The 22623-nt window shown below is 49.1% G+C and overlaps 1 protein-coding gene across 2 annotated transcripts; it reads left to right on the top strand.

Moving 5' to 3' along the window:
* Positions 1-15546: 15546 nt before the first annotated feature.
* On the top strand, positions 15547-21885 carry LOC148218330 (nucleolar pre-ribosomal-associated protein 1-like). Of its 2 annotated transcripts, XM_088157846.1 has the most exons (5): positions 15547-17625; positions 17719-17835; positions 18474-18612; positions 19320-19513; positions 19742-21885. In XM_088157846.1, the coding sequence occupies exons 1-4, from the start codon at positions 17620-17622 to the stop codon at positions 19451-19453; spliced, it is 396 nt and encodes a 131-aa protein (XP_088013972.1). In that variant the 5' UTR covers positions 15547-17619; the 3' UTR covers positions 19454-19513; positions 19742-21885. The 2 variants fall into 2 exon arrangements, with proteins under 2 accessions (XP_088013972.1, XP_088013971.1); XM_088157845.1 differs by having other exon boundaries at positions 15547-17835.
* The last annotated feature ends 738 nt before the right edge of the window (positions 21886-22623 follow it).

Genomic DNA, 22623 nt, shown 5'->3' with positions numbered 1-22623 from the left:
CAGGTGAGTCGGGCATGGGGGGGGGGGTCATGGTGGGTGCCAGAACATTGAGAGGGAGGGGTGGGTGTAGAATGCATGAAAAACAGAACCTTAAAAAACAGCTAAATATAGTCTAAAAGGAATGTTTTATTGGTTTGTGTTTGGATAGAGGTAGGGTTTTTTTTATAGATACTGTAAATATAAAAGATAAAGAATAAAAATATAGAAGCAAATATAAGAAACCAATATATAAATATATTACATTACATTATATTTTGTTATGAAAATAGAAATATATAAATATTTAGACTTAAAAGGAATGTTTTATTGTTTTTTATTTGGTTAGAGGAGGGTTTTTAATAAATAATATAAATAATATAGGCAAAAATATACAAATATGCAAAAATAGATAGTGACATAAAATTATTATAACTATATATGCATATATATATGTAAGTATAAATATATAGAAATAAACATAAATATAAAATACATGTATGTAGTATGTAATATAAATAATTTATCGATTTTAATATGTTATATTAAATGGTATGTTATAATAGAATGTAAATAGCATATAGTATATTAATATACTAGTAAAAAATACGTTAAATAGTATATAAATATAGAATACACAATATAGACATATAAATCTACAGATATAAATATGAAAACTAAATAAAAAATATATTCAAATATAATTTAAAATAATCGAGTTTTTTGTTTCTATTTGGTTAGAGGCAGAGCTTTTAAAGAAATAATATTAAAAACTATGAACCTAACTTCAAATATAGATGGATATACATAAAATAGAAATACCATTAGTAATATAAATCTATGTATATAATGAATAATAAAATAATATTGTATATATGATAAATAGAATAGCAATTAAATTGAATATATGAAATATGTCTAGATTATGACTATAAATTAAATATTAAAAAATAGATGATTTCTATATAGAAAAGGTTTTTTTTTTCATTTGGTCAGAGGCAGGGCATTTTTAGTTTGGGTCGGGGTTTTTTTGGGGCGTTCATTGAGAGGATTTTATGACGGGTGGGGACTCTGGTGCTTGGAACTCTCTCCCTTCTCTGTCTGTCCCTGACAGGGCGGCAGTGCCGGGCTGAGTTGGGCGGCAGTGCTGCCGCCGTGTGGACACGGGCGGGTACTGCACCGTGCCCCTCTCAGGATGGCGGAAGGGCCCGCGGGCCGGGACCCAGCCCTGCGGACACACTCAAGATGGCGGCCTCTCTAGGACCCCGGCGGATAGGCGTCTACATAAAACGCCTGCCCGCGCCTGCCGGCGCCCTCACGCCCGCGGCAGCGCGGACCGCGCGGCCGTTGTCGGCACACTCTGACACGTCCGGGAAAATTGGCGGCGAGCGGATCGGCGTCGGCGATGTAATCAGGCATCTTATGCCTACACACCGGGGTCCTGATTTTTTCCCGCCCTTTCTGCCGCCATTTTTGGCAGGTCAGCCGGGGTGCCGCCCGAGGCGCCATTTTGAGAGTGCGGACACACTCAAGATGGCGGCCTCTCTAGGACCCCGGCGGATAGGCGTCTACGTAAAACGCCTGCCCGCGCCCGCCGGCGCCCTCACACCCGCGGCACCACGGACCGCGCGGCCGTTGTCGGCACGCCCTGAAACATCCGGGAAAATTGGCGGCGAGCGGATCGGTGTCGGCGACTTAATCAGGCATCTTATGCCTACACACCGGGGTCCTGATTTTTTCCCGCCCTTTCTGCCGCCATTTTTGGCAGGTCAGCCGGGGTGCCGCCCGAGCCGCCATTTTGAGAGTCCCGACACACTCAAGATGGCGGCCTCTCTAGGACCCCGGCGGATAGGCGTCTACGTAAAACGCCTGCCCGCGCCCGCCGGCGCCCTCACGCCCGCGGCACCGCGGACCGCGCGGCCGTTGTCGGCACGCCCTGAAACATCCGGGAAAATTGGCGGCGAGCGGATCGGTGTCGGCGACTTAATCAGCATCTTATGCCTACACACCGGGGTCCTGATTTTTTCCCGCCCTTTCTGCCGCCATTTTTGGGAGGTCAGCCGGGGTGCCGCCCGAGCCGCCATTTTGAGAGTCCCGACACACTCAAGATGGCGGCCTCTCTAGGACCCCGGCGGATAGGCGTCTACGTAAAACGCCTGCCCGCGCCCGCCGGCGCCCTCACGCCCGCGGCACCGCGGACCGCGCGGCCGTTGTCGGCACGCTCTGACACATCCGGGAAAATTGTCGGCGAGCGGATCGGCGTCGGCGATGTAATCAGGCATCTTATGCCTACACACCGGGGTCCTGATTTTTTCCCGCCCTTTCCGCCGCCATTTTTGGCAGGTCAGCCGGGGTGCCGCCCGAGCCGCCATTTTGAGAGTCCCGACACGCTCAAGATGGCGGCCTCTCTAGGACCCGGCGGATAGGCGTCTACGTAAAACGCCTGCCCGCGTTCGCCGGCATAAAAATAAATATGCATAAATATAAACATAGACATAAACATGCACAAACGTTAACCTGCATAGATAAACATAAACATAAACATAAACATGCAAAACAATAATATAAATATAAATATAAATATAAACATAATTAGAAATAAAAATACAAACATTAATAAAATCAGTGAGAAATGGGGTAAAATCAGTGAGAAATGGGGGGGAAAAGCCATGAAAAATGATGGAAAAATCAGAGAGAAATGGGGGAAAAATCGGTGAGGAATGGGGAAAAAGATCAACGAAAAATTGGGAAAAATCTGTCAGAAGTGGGGGATAAAAATCAGTGAGAAATGGGGGGAAAAGTCGGTGAGAAATGGGGAAAAAATCAGTGATTAATGGGCGGGAAAATGCATGAAAAATGGGGGGAATAATTCAGAGAGAAATGGGGGCAAATATCAGTGAGAAATGGGGGGGAAAATCAGGAAATATCCATGAAAATTGGGGGGAAACATCCATGAAAAATGGCGGAAAAAATCAGTGAGAAATGGGGAAAAATGGGGAAAAAGGAGTGAGAAATGGGGGAAAAAATCAGTGAGAAATGGGGAAAAATGGGGAAAAAATCCACGAAAAATGGGTGGAAAAATCCATGAAAAATCAACGGAAAAATCAGTGAGAAATGGGGAAAACATCATGGTGAAATGGGGAAAAAATCAGAGAGAAATGGGGAAAAATCATTGAAAAATGGGGGATAAAATCAGTGAGAAATGGGGGGAAAATGGAGAAAAACATCAGTGAGAAATGGGGAAAAAAATCTTTGATAAATTGGGGCAAAAATCATTGAGAAATGGGGGAAAAAAATCAGTGAGAAATGGGGAAAATTTGGGAAAAATCCACGAAAATTGCGGGAAAAAATGCTTGAAAAAATGGGGAAAAAATCCGAGAGAAAATCCCCGGGAATCCCCGGGAAAATCCCCGCGGAATCCCCGAGAAAATCCCCCAGGAATCCCCCAGAAAATCTCCCCGAAATCCCCGGATCATCTCCCCGGAATCCCCGAGAAAACCCGCCCCGAATCCCCTGGAAGATTCCCCCGGAATCCCCGAGAAAATCACTCGGAATTCCCGGGAAAATCAACCCGGAATCCCCGAGAAAATCCCCCGGAATCCCCGGGAAAATCCCCCAGGAAAATCCCCGGGATAATCACCCCGGAATCCCCTGGAAAATCCCCCTAGGAATCCCCGAGAAAATCCCCCCAGATTCCCCGGAAAATCCCCCCGGAATACTCTGCAATATCCCCCCGGAATCCCCGGGAAAATCCCCCAGGAAAATCCCCGGGATAATCACCCCGGAATCCCCTGGAAAATCCCCTAGGAATCCACGCGAAAATCCCCCGGAATTCCCCTAGAAAATCCCCCCGGACTGCCGAGAAATTTCCGCCGGAATCCCCGGGAAAATCCCCCGGAATCCACGCGAAAATCCCCCAGAAATCCCCGTGAAAGCCCCCCCGGAATCCCAAGAAAATCTCCCCGGAATCCCCGAGAAAATTCGCCCGTAATACTCGGGAAAATATGCCCGGAATCCCCTGGAAAAACCCCCCGGAATCCCCTGGATAATCCCCCGGAATCCCCTGGATAATCCCCCCGGAATAGCCGATAAAATCCCCCTGGAATCTCCAGGAAAATGCCCCGGGAATACGCGAGAAAATCTCCCCGGAATCCCCGAGAAAATCCCCCCGGAATCCCCTGGAAAATCCCCCCTGAATCCCCGAGAAAATCCCCCCGGAATCCCCTGAAAATCCCTCGAATTCCCCGGGAAAATCCTCCCGGAATCCACGAGAAAATCCCCCCGCAATCCCCGGGAAAATCCCCCCGGAATCCCCGAGAAAATCCCCCCGGAATTCCCCGGGAAAATCCCCCGGGAATCCCCGAGAAAATCCCCCCGGAATTCCTCGGGAAAATCGTCCCGGAATCCACGAGAAAATATGCCCGGAGTCCCCGGGAAAATCAACCCGGAGTCCGATGGAAAATCCCCCCGGAATCCCCGAGAAAATCCCCCGGAGTTCCCCTGGAAAATCCCCCCGGACTCCCCGAGAAATTCCTCCCGGAATCCCCGGGAAAATCCCCCGGAATCCGCGAGAAAATCCCCCCGGAATCCAGGCGAAAATCCCCCAGAAATCCCGTGAAAGCCCCCCCGGAATCCCCAAGAAAATCTCCCCGGAATCCCCGAGAAAATTCGCCCGTAATACTCGGGAAAATATGCCCGGAATCCCCTGGAAAATCCCCCCGGAATCCCCTGGAAAATCCCCCCGGAATCCCCGACAAAATCCCCCGGAATCCCCGGAAAATGCCCCCCGAATCCCCGGGATACTCACCCGAGATCCCCGGGAAAATCCCCTGGAATTACCAGGGAAAATCCCCCCGCAATCCCAGGGAAAATCCCCCCAGAATCCCCGCGAAAATCGGCCCCGAATCCCCTGGAAAATTCCCCCCGAATCCCCGGAAAATCCCCCCGGAATCCCCGGGAAAATACCCCCGGAATCCCCGAGAAAATCCCCCCGGAATTCCCGGGAAAATCCCCCGGGAATCCCCGAGAAAATCCTCCCGGAATTCCTCGGGAAAATCGTCCCGGAATCCACGAGAAAATATGCCCGGAGTCCCCGGGAAAATCAACCCGGAGTCCGATGGAAAATCCCCCCGGAATCCCCGAGAAAATCCCCCGGAGTTCCCCTGGAAAATCCCCCCGGACTCCCCGAGAAATTCCTCCCGGAATCCCCGGGAAAATCCCCCCGGAATCCGCGAGAAAATCCCCCCGGAATCCAGGCGAAAATCCCCCAGAAATCCCCGTGAAAGCCCCCCCGGAATCCCCAAGAAAATCTCCCCGGAATCCCCGAGAAAATTCGCCCGTAATACTCGGGAAAATATGCCCGGAATCCCCTGGAAAATCCCCCCGGAATCCCCTGGAAAATCCCCCCGGAATCCCCGACAAAATCCCCCCGGAATCCCCGGAAAATGCCCCCCGAATCCCCGGGATACTCACCCCGAGATCCCCGGGAAAATCCCCTGGAATTACCAGGGAAAATCCCCCCGCAATCCCAGGGAAAATCCCCCCAGAATCCCCGCGAAAATCGACCCCGAATCCCCTGGAAAATTCCCCCGGAATCCCCGGAAAATCCCCCCGGAATCCCCGGGAAAATCCCCCCGGAATCCCCGAGAAAATCCCCCCGGAATTCCCCGGGAAAATCCCCCGGGAATCCCCGAGAAAATCCCCCCGGAATTCCTCGGGAAAATCGTCCCGGAATCCACGAGAAAATATGCCCGGAGTCCCCGGGAAAATCAACCCGGAGTCCGATGGAAAATCCCCCCGGAATCCCCGAGAAAATCCCCCGGAGTTCCCCTGGAAAATCCCCCCGGACTCCCCGAGAAATTCCTCCCGGAATCCCCGGGAAAATCCCCCCGGAATCCGCGAGAAAATCCCCCCGGAATCCAGGCGAAAATCCCCCAGAAATCCCCGTGAAAGCCCCCCCGGAATCCCCAAGAAAATCTCCCCGGAATCCCCGAGAAAATTCGCCCGTAATACTCGGGAAAATATGCCCGGAATCCCCTGGAAAATCCCCCCGGAATCCCCTGGAAAATCCCCCCGGAATCCCCGACAAAATCCCCCCGGAATCCCCGGAAAATGCCCCCCGAATCCCCGGGATACTCACCCCGAGATCCCCGGGAAAATCCCCTGGAATTACCAGGGAAAATCCCCCCGCAATCCCAGGGAAAATCCCCCCAGAATCCCCGCGAAAATCGGCCCCGAATCCCCTGGAAAATTCCCCCCGAATCCCCGGAAAATCCCCCCGGAATCCCCGGGAAAATACCCCCGGAATCCCCGAGAAAATCCCCCCGGAATTCCCCGGGAAAATCCCCCGGGAATCCCCGAGAAAATCCCCCCGGAATCCCCGAGAAAATCCCCCCGGAATTCCTCGGGAAAATCGTCCCGGAATCCACGAGAAAATCCCCCGGAATCCCCGACAAAATCCTCCCGGAATACTCGGGAAAATCCCCCCGGAATCCCCGGGGAAATCCCCACGGAATCCCCGAGAAAACCCCCCCGAAATACTCGGGAAAATCCCCCGGGAATCCCCGAGAATATCCCCCCGGAATCCCCGGGAAAATAATCTCGGAATCCCCTAGAAAATCTCCCCGGAATCACCGAGATAATGGCCCCGGAATACCCGAGAACATCCCCCGGAATTGCCCGAGAAAATCATCCCGTAATCCCCGAGGAAATCCCCCCGGAACACTCGGGAAAATCCCCCCGGAATTCCTCGTCAAATCACCCCGGATACCCCGGGAAAATCCCTCCGGACTCCCCGAAAAATTCCCCCCGGAATACTCGGGAAAATCCCCCCGGAATCCCCGAGAAAATCCACCCGGAATCCCCTGGAAAATCCACCGGGAATTCCCCGGGAAATTCCTCGCTGAAACCCCTGGAAAATCCTCCCGGAATCCCGGAGAAAATCCCCCCGGACTCCCCGAAAAAACCCCCCCGGAATACTCGGGAAAATCCCCCCGGAATACTCGGGAAAATCCCCCCGGAATCCCCGAGAAAATCCACCCGGAATCCCCTGGAAAATCCACCGGGAATTCCCCGGGAAATTCCTCGCTGAAACCCCTGGAAAATCCTCCCGGAATCCCGGAGAAAATCCCCCCGGACTCCCCGAAAAAACCCCCCCGGAATACTCGGGAAAATCCCCCCGGAATACTCCTGAAAATCCTCCCGGAATTCCCGAGAAAATCCCCCGGAATTCCCTGAGAAAATCGCCCCGGAATCCCAGTGAAAATCCCCCCGGAATCCCCGTGAAAATCCCCCCGGAATCCCCGGGAAAATCCCCCAGGAATCCCCTGGAAAATCCCCCAGGTATCCCCGATAAAATCCCCCTGGAATCCCCTGGATAATCCCCATGGAATCCCTTGGAAAATCCCCCAGGAATCCCCGAGAAAATATGCCCGGAATCCCCTGGAAAATCCCCCTGGAATCGCGGGGAAAATCCCCCCGGATTTCCCGGGAAAAATCCCCCCGGAATCCCCGATAAAATCTCCCCGGAATCCCTGAGAAAATCCCCCCGGAATCCGCGAGAAAATATGCCCAGAATCCCCGATAAAATCCCCCCGGAATCCCCGGGAATATCCCCCCGGAATCCCCCAGAAAATCCCCCCGGAATCCCCGACAAAATCCCCCCGGAATTCCCGAGAAAATCCCCGCGGAATTCCGGTCCATTTCTGTAGGAGAACAGTTTGTAAGGATAGTGCAGAAGGCACTAGTTGCCAACGAGTTACAGCTGTACTGATTAGCAAGGAGTGGAAACAGCCTTGCCTGCCCAGTGAGGCTGGTTGTTATAAAAGCGTGGGTCAGCTGGCTGCCAGTTTCACTAAGCACAGCTCCAGCTGGAGGTGCAGAGCCTGCTGCAGTGTGGGCTGGAGCCTGCTGGCTGTGCTGCGAGGAGGAAGGGACACGTGGCCGTGCAAGGGATGGACAAGGTGAGAGGATGCTGTGTGTGGGACAGACAGGCTCAGGTGGCTGGGGAAGGGACAGGCTGGGGTTTAGCCAGTCGTACAGAGGAGAGGAGGAGTCGGTGCTGTGTGGAGCTGCCTGTGAGAAAAGGAGTCAGAGTTGCCTCAAAGAAATCTGTGGAGAGAAGGCATGAAAAGTGTGTAATGAAAGACTAATGTTGGTGCCTGTCATGTCTGTCTTGATAGAATTGCTACACGTTTTCTCGGAATGCTTGAATTTAGACATAAAATGAAAACTTTATTGTAAGAAAGGAATGCATTTCTCACCAAAGTGGTGTAGGGTGGGGGATCACAACTCACAGATGGCCTGGAAGCAGAACGGCCACAGGGGTTACTGTAACTGGGCCTCCAGTACCAAAGCCCCAGTGGGTTTAAAGGCTAGAGCTGGGCTGGGATTAGCACGGGCTATGCAGCTGGGCTCGTGCACAGGTCTGTCAGCACTCCTACCCGAGGACAGTCCCTCACCTAGGGAGAGGTTCTAGGCCTGGAGATGAGGCTGAGTTTGGGAAGGGTGATGAGGACATGGTTAGGGAGGGATGTAAATGCATATCAAAAGACTTAATTTTGAGGGGTGGCAAGCATTAGCTATAAACCAGTAAGTATTTACAGCTAAAGGCTGGAGGTGGGGGCTGTCTGAGGAGGACAGGACTGTTTAAGGCTGAAGTTGGAAGAGAAACCTTGGTGAAGCTTTTGCGTTAGAAACGGCCTCACCTGCCAAATCAGATTTTTGTCTTCAGGATTGCATGAGTGAGGATGCCACAGCCAAGGAAAAGGTTCAGGTTTGGGAGGCAAAGGCGAGTTAGGCAGGGCTGCAGGGCTGGGGCTTGGCTGTTTCCATACTGCTCAGGGCAGCAAAGGGTAGCTGGCTCACTGGGCCTTGGATCTAGAACTCTTTCTGGAACAAGGTGGAGAGCTGAGGTTTATGCAAGGGGCCAGGAATTCTTTGTCTGACTGGAAAATGCCAGAGGGGCAGTGTGTGACTCGGATAGGATGATATGTTCGTCTGGCGAGAGTCACAAAAGAATATTTTGGTTTACTGATAACTGGGCAGCTCAGAAGTTACTACTTGACTTAGTTGCTGCTCCCATCTGTTGCACACATAAACAGAGCAAAGCAGACGAATTCTCTCGGAGCCTGAGGTCTTTGACTGGCCCTCCAAAAATGCTGCCCGCTAAAAAACAGACGTGGGGGAGGAAAGTTGTCAGATACAATAGAGCAAGAAAAGGCCACGGGCTTCGAAGTGCCCTCCAGCAGACCATGGAAGTGACGTGTCTGGAAGTGAAACCAGCAGTCTGCTTCCCCAGCCTCCTGGAAGCCTCTAACAGCTACACAGGCAGTGAGGGGAGAGAACAATTCAACCTAAAAATAATTCTCAGTAGCGTTCTGCACTGCTGTTAAAAATACTGCAACCAGGGAATGTGGTGTGGTGATAACTATTAGGCCTGTAAGTCTGGTAACTGGGGCTTTTAGCTCAAACATCTCGGTATGGCTACTTTGAGCCTTGTAAAAGCTGCGTTAAGTCCAATTTCTTGGGTAGTTCTACTAGCTCTAGCCTTGCTTTTCATCCCCTCAGTAACAAAGCAGCTCCCTCTCGAGAATGTTATTTACTTTCCATATGATGTGCCTACCAATTTCTGGAATTGCAAATGTCTTTGGATACATGCGTAAATTTAAGTTTCAAGAAAGCTGTCAAGCTAAAACAAAGGCTTGCCATAATGCAGAAGAAAATGTTTTATGGAAGAACTGAGAGGTCCCTACCTGGGCATAGAATTTGCTATACTAAGGTGTGTTCCAAACGGATCTGCCATCTAAACAAGCAGAAAAATAGTTGGAATGTAGTGAGTTCAATTTAACTATTGCTAGAAATAGGAATTATTAGCAGAGCTTGGAGCATGATATCACTAGCAGCAGTAAGACGCTTTTAGCTTGCTTCTCATCAATTACTTGTAAAAAGCATTTGTACCTAGTGTGTAGCAATTAATATTTCCCCATTTTCTTCCCCCCCGCCCCCCAGTCTCAGGTACTCCTTTTATTTTACCCTTTTCTGTCTTGTAACATCACCTTCCTTTATTTTATTCTATCTTCTGTTCTCAGAACATCGCAGCATCCTCTGTCAATGTGAAAGCATTTGTTCATCCTGTCTTGGAATGGCTGTCAATGTTGCCCTCTTCTGGATCACTTTTTTTTTTTTTTTTTTTTTTTTTAACAATATGTTGCTAAATGTCAGGAAAATTAATCCACAAACACCAGCGGTTTATGTCCAAAAAGGAAACAGAGGAGTCCTTTTTGCTTTATTCGAATAAAGGGAGAGGCCATGGGACATTCCCCTGGGATCTCTCAAATTTTTGGAGGACGCAGCCTCCTTTTTATCCTATTTTCCCGGCCGCATTTCCCTCTCTCTTTTCCCATTGGCTGAGGTACTTGAGAGGCACAGACTTCCCGGAACGCCTGATACCTGAAATTCCCCTCTAATGTATAACCCTCCCTTTTAATTTTTAATTCTTATAGAATTCATAGTTTCCCCCCGTTGCTTCTTTCATCTTTCGATATCCAATTTCATTTATCAGCAGCCCCGCAGTTTGTTTGTAAAGGCAACTATCTCTTTCCATTCATCAATCAGTGGAATCCATCCCATTGTTTCTTTTATCTCTCAGTGCTAGCCTTATCTACAGGCTGATCCACAGCTCATTTGTAAAGACAAATTCAACATTCCTCTCAGCTAATAAATGAGAAGTTAGCTGAAAAAAGTAAAAACTGGATTTTTTTTCTGGTGTGTGTCGGACAATACAGTGGAGAGAATTTGCGGGAGGATGATCGAGGATATCCTATTATAATATCGTTCTCGGACATTTTACTATTTTAGATCATCAGTTGTATTCTGAAAGAAATCTATTTTAATGATATGTGTACGTTTGCACGAAGTTATAGTTAAATATAGCTTGCGGCTGGGCTCTTTAATGACTAGGGGTATTTTTGGTTTTAATTCAATATTTTATGCTTGTGGTGTGTAGTGTGCTGATTTATTTTTTAATGTTATTTACTACGTGCGCTTTTGTTTTTGAGTGAAGGTAACTTTCTGGATGGTTTTGTATTTGAGGCAGAATGAATTGAAGTAGGTTTTTAAAACTGATTTTTCATATGTACGATGGGGAGTTTAGTAGGGGCAGCTCTGATGGTGGGGGCTTGGTTGTTAATTTTATCAGACGGCTTTTGTTAGATACAGCTTTTAATTCTGGAAAGTTTTTTTTTCTAATGTCGTGCTTTGAAGGTGGTTTTCGAGGATGTATGGTATAGCTTTATTTTGTTTGTAGATGGTGTATGCTAAGGGCTATGGTCTATTTATCTAATGCCATGTTTTTTCATTCAGGTGTTGATAAGGGAGTTCTTGAATGGCGTTTTGTGTTGTTTTTGTTTTTGGTGGGGCGTTGTTTTTAAAGGATACCTTGATAAGGTTTGCCGATGGCGTTCTAGCCTGTAGCATAAGGCATAGGGTAGTTTTTGAATTATTTTGTGGTGGCTTTGATTCTTGCCAGTATGTAGTGTTTGTTTGAGGTAATGCTGTGTAGCTAATTTCTGTTTTCTTATTAATATTAGAATTGGAGTGTTGTAGTATATGGGCTGTTATTATATCCTAGGGGTTCTATTTATTTGGTTTGATTGTTTTCTAGTTATGGATAATTTTTCTCAAAAAACCATTTTCAGAATTTCAGGCGTGACACAAAAGAACACTCAGATTGCTGGAAGGGAAACGTGTGCCCAGATTGTCTCGAAGCAGTGCTGCTGTCGGTTCTCGTTCAGTTGTGTCTTCTGAAAATGAGACTGTTGTATTCATTGCGCTGTGCTAAACACTTGTCATTCTCCCAATGCCAGGAAACAGATGAAGCTTGAAGAAAGAGGAAGGAATTTGGAAGCGTACAAACAAGCTGAGAAGAGGTTCAGAGATCAGGGTGCTCACTGGCAGCAGGGGCTGGGGGTTAGGGCTGAGCAGGAGCAAAGCCGGAGCACATCAACCTCACCTCGTGTTTTCTCGGGGGCTTTATGGCCCTGGCAAGAGAGAGATGTTCACTGATGAGTCCCAGGCCGAGCCGTGAGCACAGCATGTTGTGTTGGAGCTGGGGGTTTTTTTTGAGACGTTCAGCAGCCACACTCTCTAGTCAAGAGTCCTGAGGTTTGTTGCTGCTCCACTTTCATCCTCATATCCAGCTTCCAGCCCTTTTCTTCTCTCTGTCCAGTGTGTCTTTTGTGTTCCTTTCTTGTCCTGTGTGCTCCCCATCCCATTCCCGTTCCCTACGGAGGGGGAGGGTGTGGAGACTGGGGGCTCCGACGTGGTTTGGGGCACCCCAAGGTCCCTGGGAAAGGGAGCCGGGCTGCGCTGGAGGAGCAGGTGAGTCGGGCATGGGGGGGGGGGGGGGGGGTGTCATGCTGGGTGCCAGAACATTGACAGGGAGGGGTGGGTGTAGAATGCATGAAAAACAGAACCATAAAAAATACCTAAATATAGTCTAAAAGGAATGTTTAAATGCTTTTTATTTGGGTAGAGGCACGGTTTTTATAGCTAATATAAAAATAAAATATAAAGAATAGAAATAGATTGGTATACATGTAAAATATAATGAAATATAAGTAGCAAATATCTATGAAAAATCTAGTGTATAACAGAAATAATGCAAATATAAGAATATGTATAAATATAAAATAGAGCTATGAGAATGGTAATAAGAATGGGGTAAAACATCAGTGAGAAATGGAAAAAAACCACATGAAAAATGGTGGGAAAATCAGTGAGAAATGGAGAAAAATCAGTGAAAAATGGGGGGGGAATCTTTGAAAAATGGGGAAAAAAAACAGTGAGAAATGGGGGAAAAAAAATCCATGAAAAATGGGGGAATAAATCAGTGAGAAACGGGGAAAAGTGGGGGAAAAAATAATTGAGAAATGGGGAAAAAAATCAGTGATATATGGGGAGAAAATCAGTGATTAATGGGCGGAAAAATGCATGAAAAATGGAAGGAAAAATTCAGAGAGAAATGGGGGCAAATATCAGTGATAAATGGGGGAAAAATGCATGGAAAATGGGGGGAAAATTCAGAGAGAAATGGGGGCAAAAATCAGTGAGCAATGGGGGGGAAAATCGGGAAATATCCATGGAAAAATGGGGGGAAAAAAATCAGTGAGAAATGGGGGAAAAAATCAGTGAGAAATGGGGGAAACATCATGGTGAAATGGGGAAAAAAAATCTTTGATAAATTGGGGAAACAAATCATTGAGAAATGTGGGAAAAAAATCAGTGAGAAATGGGGAAAATATGGGAAAAAATCCACGAAAATTGCGGGGAAAAATGCATGAAAAATTGGGGAAAAATCAGTAAGAAATGGGGGAAAAAATCCATGAAAAATGGCGGGAAAAATCAGATCGGCGATCGATAGCTAATGCGTGCCTATGGATTAGATCGGCGATCGATTGCTAATGCCTGCCGATCGATTAGATCGGCGATCGATTGCTAATGCCTGCCGATCGATTAGATCGGCGATCGATTGATCGCGCCTGCCGATCGATTAGATCGGCGATCGATTGCTAATGCCTGCCGATCGATTAGATCGGCGATCGATTGATCGCGCCTGCCGATCGATTCGATCGGCGCTCGATTGCTAATGGCTGCCGATCGATTATATCGGCGATCGATTGATCGCGCCTGCCGATCGATTATATCGGCGATCGATTGCTAATGCCTGCCGATCGATTCGATCGGCGATCGATTGATCGCGCCTGCCGATCGATTATATCGGCGATCGATTGCTAATGCCTGCCGATCGATTAGATCGGCGATCGATTGATCGCGCCTGCCGATCGATTCGATCGGCGATCGATTGATCGCGCCTGCCGATCGATTACATCGGCGATCGATTGATCGCGCCTGCCGATCGATTAGATCGGCGATCGATTGCTAATGCCTGCCGATCGATCAGATCGGCGATCGATTGATCGCGCCTGCCGATCGATTCGATCGGCGCTCGATTGCTAATGGCTGCCGATCGATTAGATCGGCGATCGATTGATCGCGCCTGCCGATCGATTATATCGGCGATCGATTGCTAATGCCTGCCGATCGATTAGATCGGCGATCGATTGATCGCGCCTGCCGATCGATTAGATCGGCGATCGATTGATCGCGCCTGCCGATCGATTAGATCGGCGATCGATTGCTAATGCCTGCCGATCGATTATATCGGCGATCGATTGCCAATGCCTGCCGATCGATTATATCGGCGATCGATTGATCGTGCCTGCCGATCGATTAGCTCGGCGATCGATTGCCAATGCCTGCCGATCGATTCGATCGGCGATCGATTGATCGCGCCTGCCGATCGATTATATCGGCGATCGATTGATCGCGCCTGCCGATCGATTATATCGGCGATCGATTGCTAATGCCTGCCGATCGATTAGATCGGCGATCGATTGATCGCGCCTGCCGATCGATTATATCGGCGATCGATTGCTAATGCCTGCCGATCGATTAGATCGGCGATCGATTGATCGCGCCTGCCGATCGATTAGATCGGCGATCGATTGCTAATGCCTGCCGATCGATTATATCGGCGATCGATTGCCAATGCCTGCCGATCGATTATATCGGCGATCGATTGATCGTGCCTGCCGATCGATTAGCTCGGCGATCGATTGCCAATGCCTGCCGATCGATTAGCTCGGCGGTCGATTGCCAATGCCTGCCGATCGATTGCTAATGCACACTATTTGCACACTCCTTGCACACCCTTTGCACTCATACAGAGGCAGGAGGTTTCTCAGTTCTGGTCGGGGTTTTTTGGGGCGTTCATTCCGGGGGATTTCCTCAAGGATTGGGACACTCCTTGATTCCATCCCTTGCCTGTCTCCCAAGCGCCACCCTGTGGGCAGAGCGCGGTACTGCGCGCCTGCCTCTCCCAAGATGGCGGCTCGGGTGTCGCTCCCCGACCTTCTAACTCTGGCTGCAAAAGGAGGGTGGCACAGCAAGGAGCCCGCTCGCTCTAGTGGGATGCCTGCGCACGACGCCGACACCGATCCCACGGGTGCGATTTTCGGCGGCGTTTCCAATCGTGCGGACATCTCCTTCAGCCCGCTTCGGCCCGGGGAAGAGGGGCGGGGCCGCCAGCGATGGTCCCGGCGCAGCCCGGGCAGGCTCGGGGCGGAGCCGGGGCTTGGCGAGGCGGGGCACGGAGGTCCCGGGGACGGGACCGGGCGGGGCCGGGGCGGTGCTTTAGGGGCGGTCCCCAGTGGTCCCAGGCGGCACCGGGGGCGGGGCCGGGTGATCCCGGAGCGGTACCGAGCTGTGCTGGGGACGGTGCTGCAGGGGCGGTGCCGGGCCCGCCTCAGGGTGATTGAATGCCCAGAAATCGCCTCCTCTGCCCCGTGCTCACACTGAGCTGCGGGCTGCAGCGTGCTGTCGGAGCTCCGCACACAGCACGGATTTGGGCTTCCCCTCCTCTCAAACCCTCTCCCCCTTCTTCCTCCTCCTCATCTTCCTCTTTTTCCTCTCCCTCCGCCTCGCCCCCCTCCCCGGGCCCCTGACTCCCCCCGGGATCCCCTCCTCCGGAGGCGGCCCTTCCGAACCGACCCCCCCTCCAAGCCCCGGAGCCCGAGACCATTAAGGTAAGCTTTGGAATTGAAATATCAGGATATTCGCTCTATCCCACTGGCCTGAAATTTCAGGATTGTACGATTTTTTCTTGAAGCAGTTACCTTTGCTGCAGGATTGTGTGGTCACCAGTCTCCTTTCCTGTGCCTCTTGTTGAAATTTGCTGTCAGATAACCGGCTAGTAACGAAATATTTGACAGAAATCAATGCTGTGAACGGACTTCACTGCAGCAGTTGATGAAAGAGCAAAGAAAATGTCTGTCGTGTTTACGCACCCCCCCGAGGCTGAATGAATTCTGATACTGTAATAAATCAGTGCAGTTGGTGCCTGCAAAGGTCTTGACATTGATCAAGAAGATATTGCTTTGGATTTTTACTTTTTATCAGCGTTTCTTTAATCTGTACTTCAGCACTCTAGCCTTTCATAAGTCTTCTCCGGTTTCCTCTGGCCCTGCAGAGTAGTCCTCTCTGTTATTGTCTGATACCAGCTTTGATGCAAGGAGTACTTTTTGTCTTGAAAATTAGCATCCCCCTCTGCATATTTAAATTAGTTATTTGACTTTTGAGAAAAAGCTGGTCAGCTCGAAGTCCACCAGACACCAGAGGCCGCTGTTTTTAGCACCTTATTCAAAGAGGACATCCTTTAGTTACCTAAGTAGGGGTAGAGATTTACCCCTAGGAATAAGGAATAAATGCAACCAGACTGTCCTGCCAAGAAAAAAATCCAGTTACAGTGACTGAATTCGGGTTTAGTGGCCCTTGATCCTTGCAAGGGATTAAAGGCAGGTTCACTTGGTCTCCCAGCAATGAATGTCTCAACCGAAAGCTGCTCAAAATGTGCCGTTTTTCTGATGGTTTTGGATTCTTTTGCCAGGTGGGAACATGGACTGCTTGACTTGTTCCTGTGTCCACTTTCCACTTCAGTCCTTTGCATTTTCTCTGAAGGGAAAGCAGGAACAGGGAAGTTGGGGCAGTTCCGTCAGCAGAAAGGCTGCTAAGAATAGATGGTAAGGACTTACTTTTCTGCACAGTGCCATGTAACTGAAGGCTCGTTTTTGGATTTCACATTCTGTTCCTGCCTGGTTTTGTGAGAGCTGCAGGTGCATTTCTGTTTCCAGACCCTGCCAAAAATAGTCGCTTATATTATAATGAATCCTTTTTCCTTCATGTTTTCTTGCTTTAAATGAATTCCCCTGTCAGATTGATGTGAGCAGCAGTTGTTTTTAGATCTGCTGGTGTTGTACACGGAGTAACTGTAGAACAAATGAGTTGTGATGGCTTCCTTGTATTTGATGTGTGGAGAGGAGCAAAGGCACAGATTCATCCTGTGTAATTGCAGTCGTCCAACGTAGGTGCCAGGGTCGGGAAGCTGGGCAAGGTTTCCTCTCTTGCTGGGCCTTAGGGGGAGGGAGCTGAACCCTGGTGTCACTCGGATTCCTTCCTCTTCTCCCTCCTCCTTTCTTGCTTGTAGAGCTGGAGCTCGGGGTCACCGAGTTTGGGTGCTCGCAGTCAGGGCCTGAATTTGGAGAGCAGGAAAGCGGGGGGAAGTTTCTAGGCACGTCAAAGCCTGTCTCTAGGGTGTGGGACTTGTTGGTCTTCCTCACCACCCCCAGCAACTTGCACTTCTCTCTGGACCTTGCTGTGGTCACAGCCCACTGCTCATTTATGTGACTGTTCATCCCTCTGCCTGATTGCTTTAAGTACAATTAGCCTGATTCAGGTTTAATTTAGCAATGATTTTCCTCTGTTTCATCGGTAGTTTTCTAAAACTCCCCTACAGGCTATTTTGAAGGTGCTTTTTTCTTTTTTTTTTAACTGCCTGTAATGATAGAAAGCTGTACGGCCCTCTGAAAGCAGTATAACCTGCTTTCCAGAAATTACAGAAGTAGGATTTTTATTGTCCACTATGCAGCTGAAGTCCCCCTAGTGAGCCTCTTGAACTGAGGGTGAGGAGAGCGGCAGATACGACTCCTCATCAACCTGCTCTTCTTTTCGTTCCTAAAAGAAGGAAGCATGAAGGTAACTATAGAAAAAGATCTGCATCCCTCGGGGTTTTGTATTTTAGGTGTTTTGAGGTTTATTTACACACCTCCTCCTTTGTTTCCTGGACAGGTTTTACGTGACAGTGGAGCGTTTGAGGACATGTGGAAGGAGCTTTCAATTTGGCTGGAGCACTTGGATAATACAAAAGAAGACCAGAAGGAAGCAGTGATTCAGTTTTTGGAAAAGGTAACGGTGTTCAAATCAGCTGGATAAAAAAATGCAAAGAATAGTGTTAGTGGAAACTGGAGGTCTTGTTGCTATTGTTGAGAAACCTGTCAAAGACCAGCGAATGAATTCTGAGAAAAGCCTTGTTTGGGATTCTTTATACGGAGGTGGCATCCTTCTTGTGTTCAGTGGGAGGGCAGCCAAATGATTTGTAGGAAAATGAAATCCAAAAAGATCAGCTGTTATTACAGCATTGTCGGTGTAAGGGTAGAGTGGTGTAGGTGTGGGTAGCTTTGATCTCCTCTTTAGGTGCCAACATTATCAGAGCTCAGTAGATGGTGGTCCTTGACAAGGAAAGGTGACACTTGCTGTTTACTCTTCAGGATGTTGAATGCCCAGTGCTTTGCCTCCACTGTGGTCTGCCCAGGTACTCGGTGTGTGGTCGCAATCTAGGTGCCAAGTTGTGGTGGGTTTTTGTTTTTCCATCAGTGTGGCCTGTAGAGCAGGAACTGTAGACAGAATCCTGCAGAAGTGCTATGGAAGTTGTCCTCATAAAAGCTGCCCAGCTTTCAGCACGTGGTCGTTCTCAGTACCGTGTGGTTCCCCTGCACTTGCCAGCCAGCAGGTGCACTTACCTTTCTCCCCACCTTTGCTGACAGATCCTGCTGAAGCTGGTGGCCAACCCCTGTCCCTACACTGACAAGGCAGCAGACCTGGTTCAGGCAGCCAGCACGCTCCAGGTGGCTCTGTTTAAACAGGACTCTGATAACATCAGCATCCCCGTCTCTCACATTGATGGTATGTGGTAACCTGTCAACATCCCAACTCCATGACTTGGGGATACACTTTCTAGCCCTAATCAGCAAACTGGGGATGGATAACTCTGGCAATCCTGTTAAGTAAGGGCCCTCCAGGATTCAGCTCTCCACGTGTTCTTGGTATCAGAAGTCGAAGTGGAATTGCCAAGTTGCCGCTTTACCTCTGAAAGTAATTTCTGCCGTGGTTGTGCCACTTGAACGGTATTTGAAATCTCTCTTCATGCTCTTGCAGCAGCGTTTTTGAACTCAAATGGAAATCTAGCCCTTCTGCCTGGGACTGTTGACAGAGTCATGGAATCCCAGAGTGGTTTGGCCGGCAAGGCTCCTTAAATCTCATCCAGTTCCAGCCCTGCCATGAACAGGGACACCTTTCAGTAGCCCGGGCTGCTCCAAGCCCCAGTGTCCAGCCTGGCTTTGGACACATCCAGGGATCCAGGAGCAGCCACAGCTGCTCCGTGCTGGACAGCAGCATTGAAAGGCAGAGTGAAGGTTCAGCTGTAATTTAGGGGTTGCACTTAACGTTGTATTGTGTGACAAATGTGGCTTTCATACTTTTTTTTAATTTTTTTTTTTTTTTATTAAAAAGAATTAAAAAGATGCCTTGTATTCCTGGAGTGTTGCATTCTACGTCTGTTGTTTTTCCTGTTAGTCTGGATTCTTGCTTTGATGTTTTTCTTCACTTATTAGATGTCCTGGATATGGTGGATGTCCTGATCGAGGACAGTGATGGCTTTGATGAAGAAGTTGGGTTCTCTTTAAATGAAGACGTGATCATTTCCCTTCAGTGCTGTTGTCCCTGCTGCATTAGAAGCCAGGAATGAACAAGTCCACGTGGGCCTGGATGCTGATCCCTCTTGCTGGTCCATGACAGCATGTGACAGGTGAGATTTCCAGGTGTCTGATTTAGCAGGAAACTGGTTTGTTCCTTCTTGTGAGGAGGCTCATTGGCTTTGCATGGGCAAAGCCACTCCACGTTTTCCATCTAGGAACAGGGTTGGGGAGCTGTTTGAAAACAGAGTCCCAGAGGTAAACAGCTTGGCTCAGTATTTCTGTGTGGAAATAGAAGAATATCTGTGTCTTCTGATTTTTCTCTCGTCTTTCTTCCACAGGTGTTTTTGTATTCCTGACTTGAGTTTCCATCGGGGACACGTGGCTTGGAGCTCAGGAGCCGGATCTGTTCCTTGCCCACGGCAGATTGGTCTGCACTAGTGCAGGTGACGAATTACAGGATGGCTTGGGAACTCGGAAACAAGGAGAAGCAAGTCTTATGTGTCTTTGCAAAAAGTTTTGGCTACCACAGGGCATTAATTCAGGGAGTTAAGACTTCATCTTTAACGTTCTGTGCTCTGCCAGCATCACTGCGAGCCCTGAAAGCCTCCTGAGCTGTTCTCATACAGACCTATCTTGTTTGGTCAAAAAAAAATCTTAGTTTAGTTTCGTCCAAGAAATGTTACTACTCTGTGCGAGCTCATGGGGAAGCTTTTATTTGGCATCTCTCAGTGGGACATTGAAAGTCCAACTTCCCATTTCTTGAACAGTCTGAGAGGCAGTATTACTTTCTATCATTTTTATCACAGGCATTTTAAACTTTTTGAGGAACCGGCAGGACTGTTTGTGCGGAGGCGTGCGGTTCACAGCCATCCTCTGTCCAACGTAGGATGGGAAAAAAAGGCTGGAGAGCTTCCTACAAGGGGCTGTAAGTGCAAATGACCAGGAGCCCGGGGTTTAGTCATGATGATTTAGTATTTCTTTAAAGACTCTGATTGATTTCATGATGCCAAAACCAGTATGAATAGAAGACTGAAGTCAGGAATCACGATGGTCTCCTTGGGTTTAAAAAGCTTTAATGGTGTTTCAAGACATTTGTATGAGACCTGGTTTGATTTTTCTTACCCTTTTATTCAATCAAAAAAAAAAAAAAAAAAAAAAGCAAGCCTTGATCCATCACTGCTGCTGTGATGTGTGACAAATGCCTGTCCTCCCTCCACGTGGAACAGGTGAGAGGTGGAACTGAAGCCCAAAGAGTTTTCTGCCCACTGATAACATGTGAGTCATATTGGGAATTCTCTGCAGAATGGCAACAGTTGTTCTTGAATTTGGCCATGAGGGGAGTGGAACATGGCAGCCCGGGTCTGAGAAGGTGCAGTGCCAGAAGGAGAAGCTTTGAAATGTTAAATCAGGATTGATTCAGGTGACTCGCGACCGCGTGCTGTGCCCAGGTCCCTGGTAGAAATACTGTGCAGGGAAAAGCCAGAGCTGCCTGTGCTATGAGCTGAATTTTTTATTGGGGGGGGGGGGGGGGGGGGGGGGCGGTGTGTGAAATAAGAATGAGGTGCAAATGAGGGAATTGCTTGTGTGTGTGAATATTCTTGTCCTAAAGGAGCGCTGCCCGGTGCTCCTCCCTTCCTGTGCCCCTCTCCTGGTGAGCCTCTGTCCTGCTGGCCGTGCCTCTCTGTCTCCGTGCCTGTGCTGCTCCTTGCCCGTCTTTGCCCGCCCCGCACGGGCTGTGCTCGCTTCCTCTCTGGCTCCTGGGTTCCCTCTTTGTCATGGTACCCCTCAGTCCTTGCTGTGTGTTTGGCACTCTCTGTCTTTTCTCCGTCCTTCTCTGTGCCTCTGTGGTGCTCCCTGTGCCGTTGTTTCCCGTGGGATCCTTGTGTCCCGGTCACTGTCTGTCCTAGGGTGATGTTATGGTGTTTCTATCTCCAATCATGTGTCCTGATTATGTTTGGTATTATGTCCTGTGCTTCCAGGACTGACTCTGAGAGTGAAGCTTTGTTTTGTCTTGTTATCAGCCGGCTCACCTCCCCCATGGTCTATGTTTAGGAGAGGTTTTAGCTCGGTTTGCTTGCTTGCCTGCTTGCTTGCTTGCTTGCCTGCTTGCTCGCTTCTGCCTCTTTTTCTTTCCTTCGCTCTGCCCTTGCTTTTTTCTTATTAGTTAGTTCAGCTAGGCAGTCCAACTTTTTCCCTGGACTGTTTTCTCTTCCACCCCGTCCCCTCCCTCTCCTGGATACCATCTGAACCTGTTCCGGACGGGGACCTGGGAAACCCCAAGAAACACCGGGAGTCTACACTCTGTCACCTGCAGCAGCCATTCCCAAGCGCCAGAGACTGATAACTGGGCGACCACTCGCCAGAGAGACTGAACTCGTCATCCCTTCAGAACGGTGAAAGAGTTTTTTGTCAGCTGGTGTTGTCTTTTTTCCCTGTGCTGGGGAGTGTCTTGCTTGTTAAATAAAGAGGTTTTTTTCTCCCACTCTTCTCCGAGGAAAGTCTTCCCGAACCCGGTGGGGTGGGGGGGAGGAGTCGTGGGGTTTGCTGTCTGGGGGCTCCTTCTGGAGGTTTTCCCCCAAATTTGCCCAAAACCAGGACACTGTCCCTGTTCATTTTTAATCCCTCCCTCTTGTGCTGCCCATCCAGCATGCCAGGGGTTTCTTTTCGTTTTTTGGTTATTTTTCGTTTTCATTTTTCTTCTTCTTTTTTTTTTTTTTTTTTTAGGGGGGGTTCCATTTCATCGTGCACCTTGATGTTGATTTTCTTCCCTTGTCTTCTCTGCTGCCCCTCCTCCTTTCTGCCCCTTGTCCCCTGTGTCTGCAGGGCTGGGGAGGAACTTCAGCCCTTGTGGGGGTTGCCCTCCCTTTTCTGGTGTCAGCAGAGTCACTTTCTGTGGGATGGACACATGGGAGGGGTTGCAGTCAAGTGCCCTGCTGCTGTCCAGGGCAGTTGGAGTCGTTCTGTGCCTTCTTTGGGGTGAGGAAAAAAGGCTGAGGGGGGCTCCGACGTGGTTTGGGGCACCCCAAGGTCCCTGGGAGAGGGAGCCGGGCTGCGCTGGAGGAGCAGGTGAGTCGGGCATGGGGGGGGGGGTCATGGTGGGTGCCAGAACATTGAGAGGGAGGGGTGGGTGTAGAATGCATGAAAAACAGAACCTTAAAAAACAGCTAAATATAGTCTAAAAGGAATGTTTTATTGGTTTGTGTTTGGATAGAGGTAGGGT

This window comes from Sturnus vulgaris, unplaced genomic scaffold (assembly GCF_052056855.1).
Source record: "Sturnus vulgaris isolate bStuVul1 unplaced genomic scaffold, bStuVul1.hap1 Scaffold_1893, whole genome shotgun sequence".
Classification (NCBI taxonomy): Eukaryota; Metazoa; Chordata; class Aves; order Passeriformes; family Sturnidae; genus Sturnus; species Sturnus vulgaris.
The sequence above is the reverse complement of the archived record's forward strand: the minus strand, read 5'-3'. Positions and strand labels throughout refer to the sequence as shown.

Bases quoted from the DNA above. Each gene is read 5' to 3' on its own strand.
- LOC148218330 (XM_088157845.1), top strand. From the start codon at position 17,620: ATGAAGGTAACTATAGAAAAAGATCTGCATCCCTCGGGGTTTTGTATT. The intron at 17,836-18,473 runs GTAACGGTGTTC...CTTTGCTGACAG, and splicing joins TGATTCAGTTTTTGGAAAAG to ATCCTGCTGAAGCTGGTGGC. The intron at 18,613-19,319 runs GTATGTGGTAAC...TTCACTTATTAG, and splicing joins CCCCGTCTCTCACATTGATG to ATGTCCTGGATATGGTGGAT.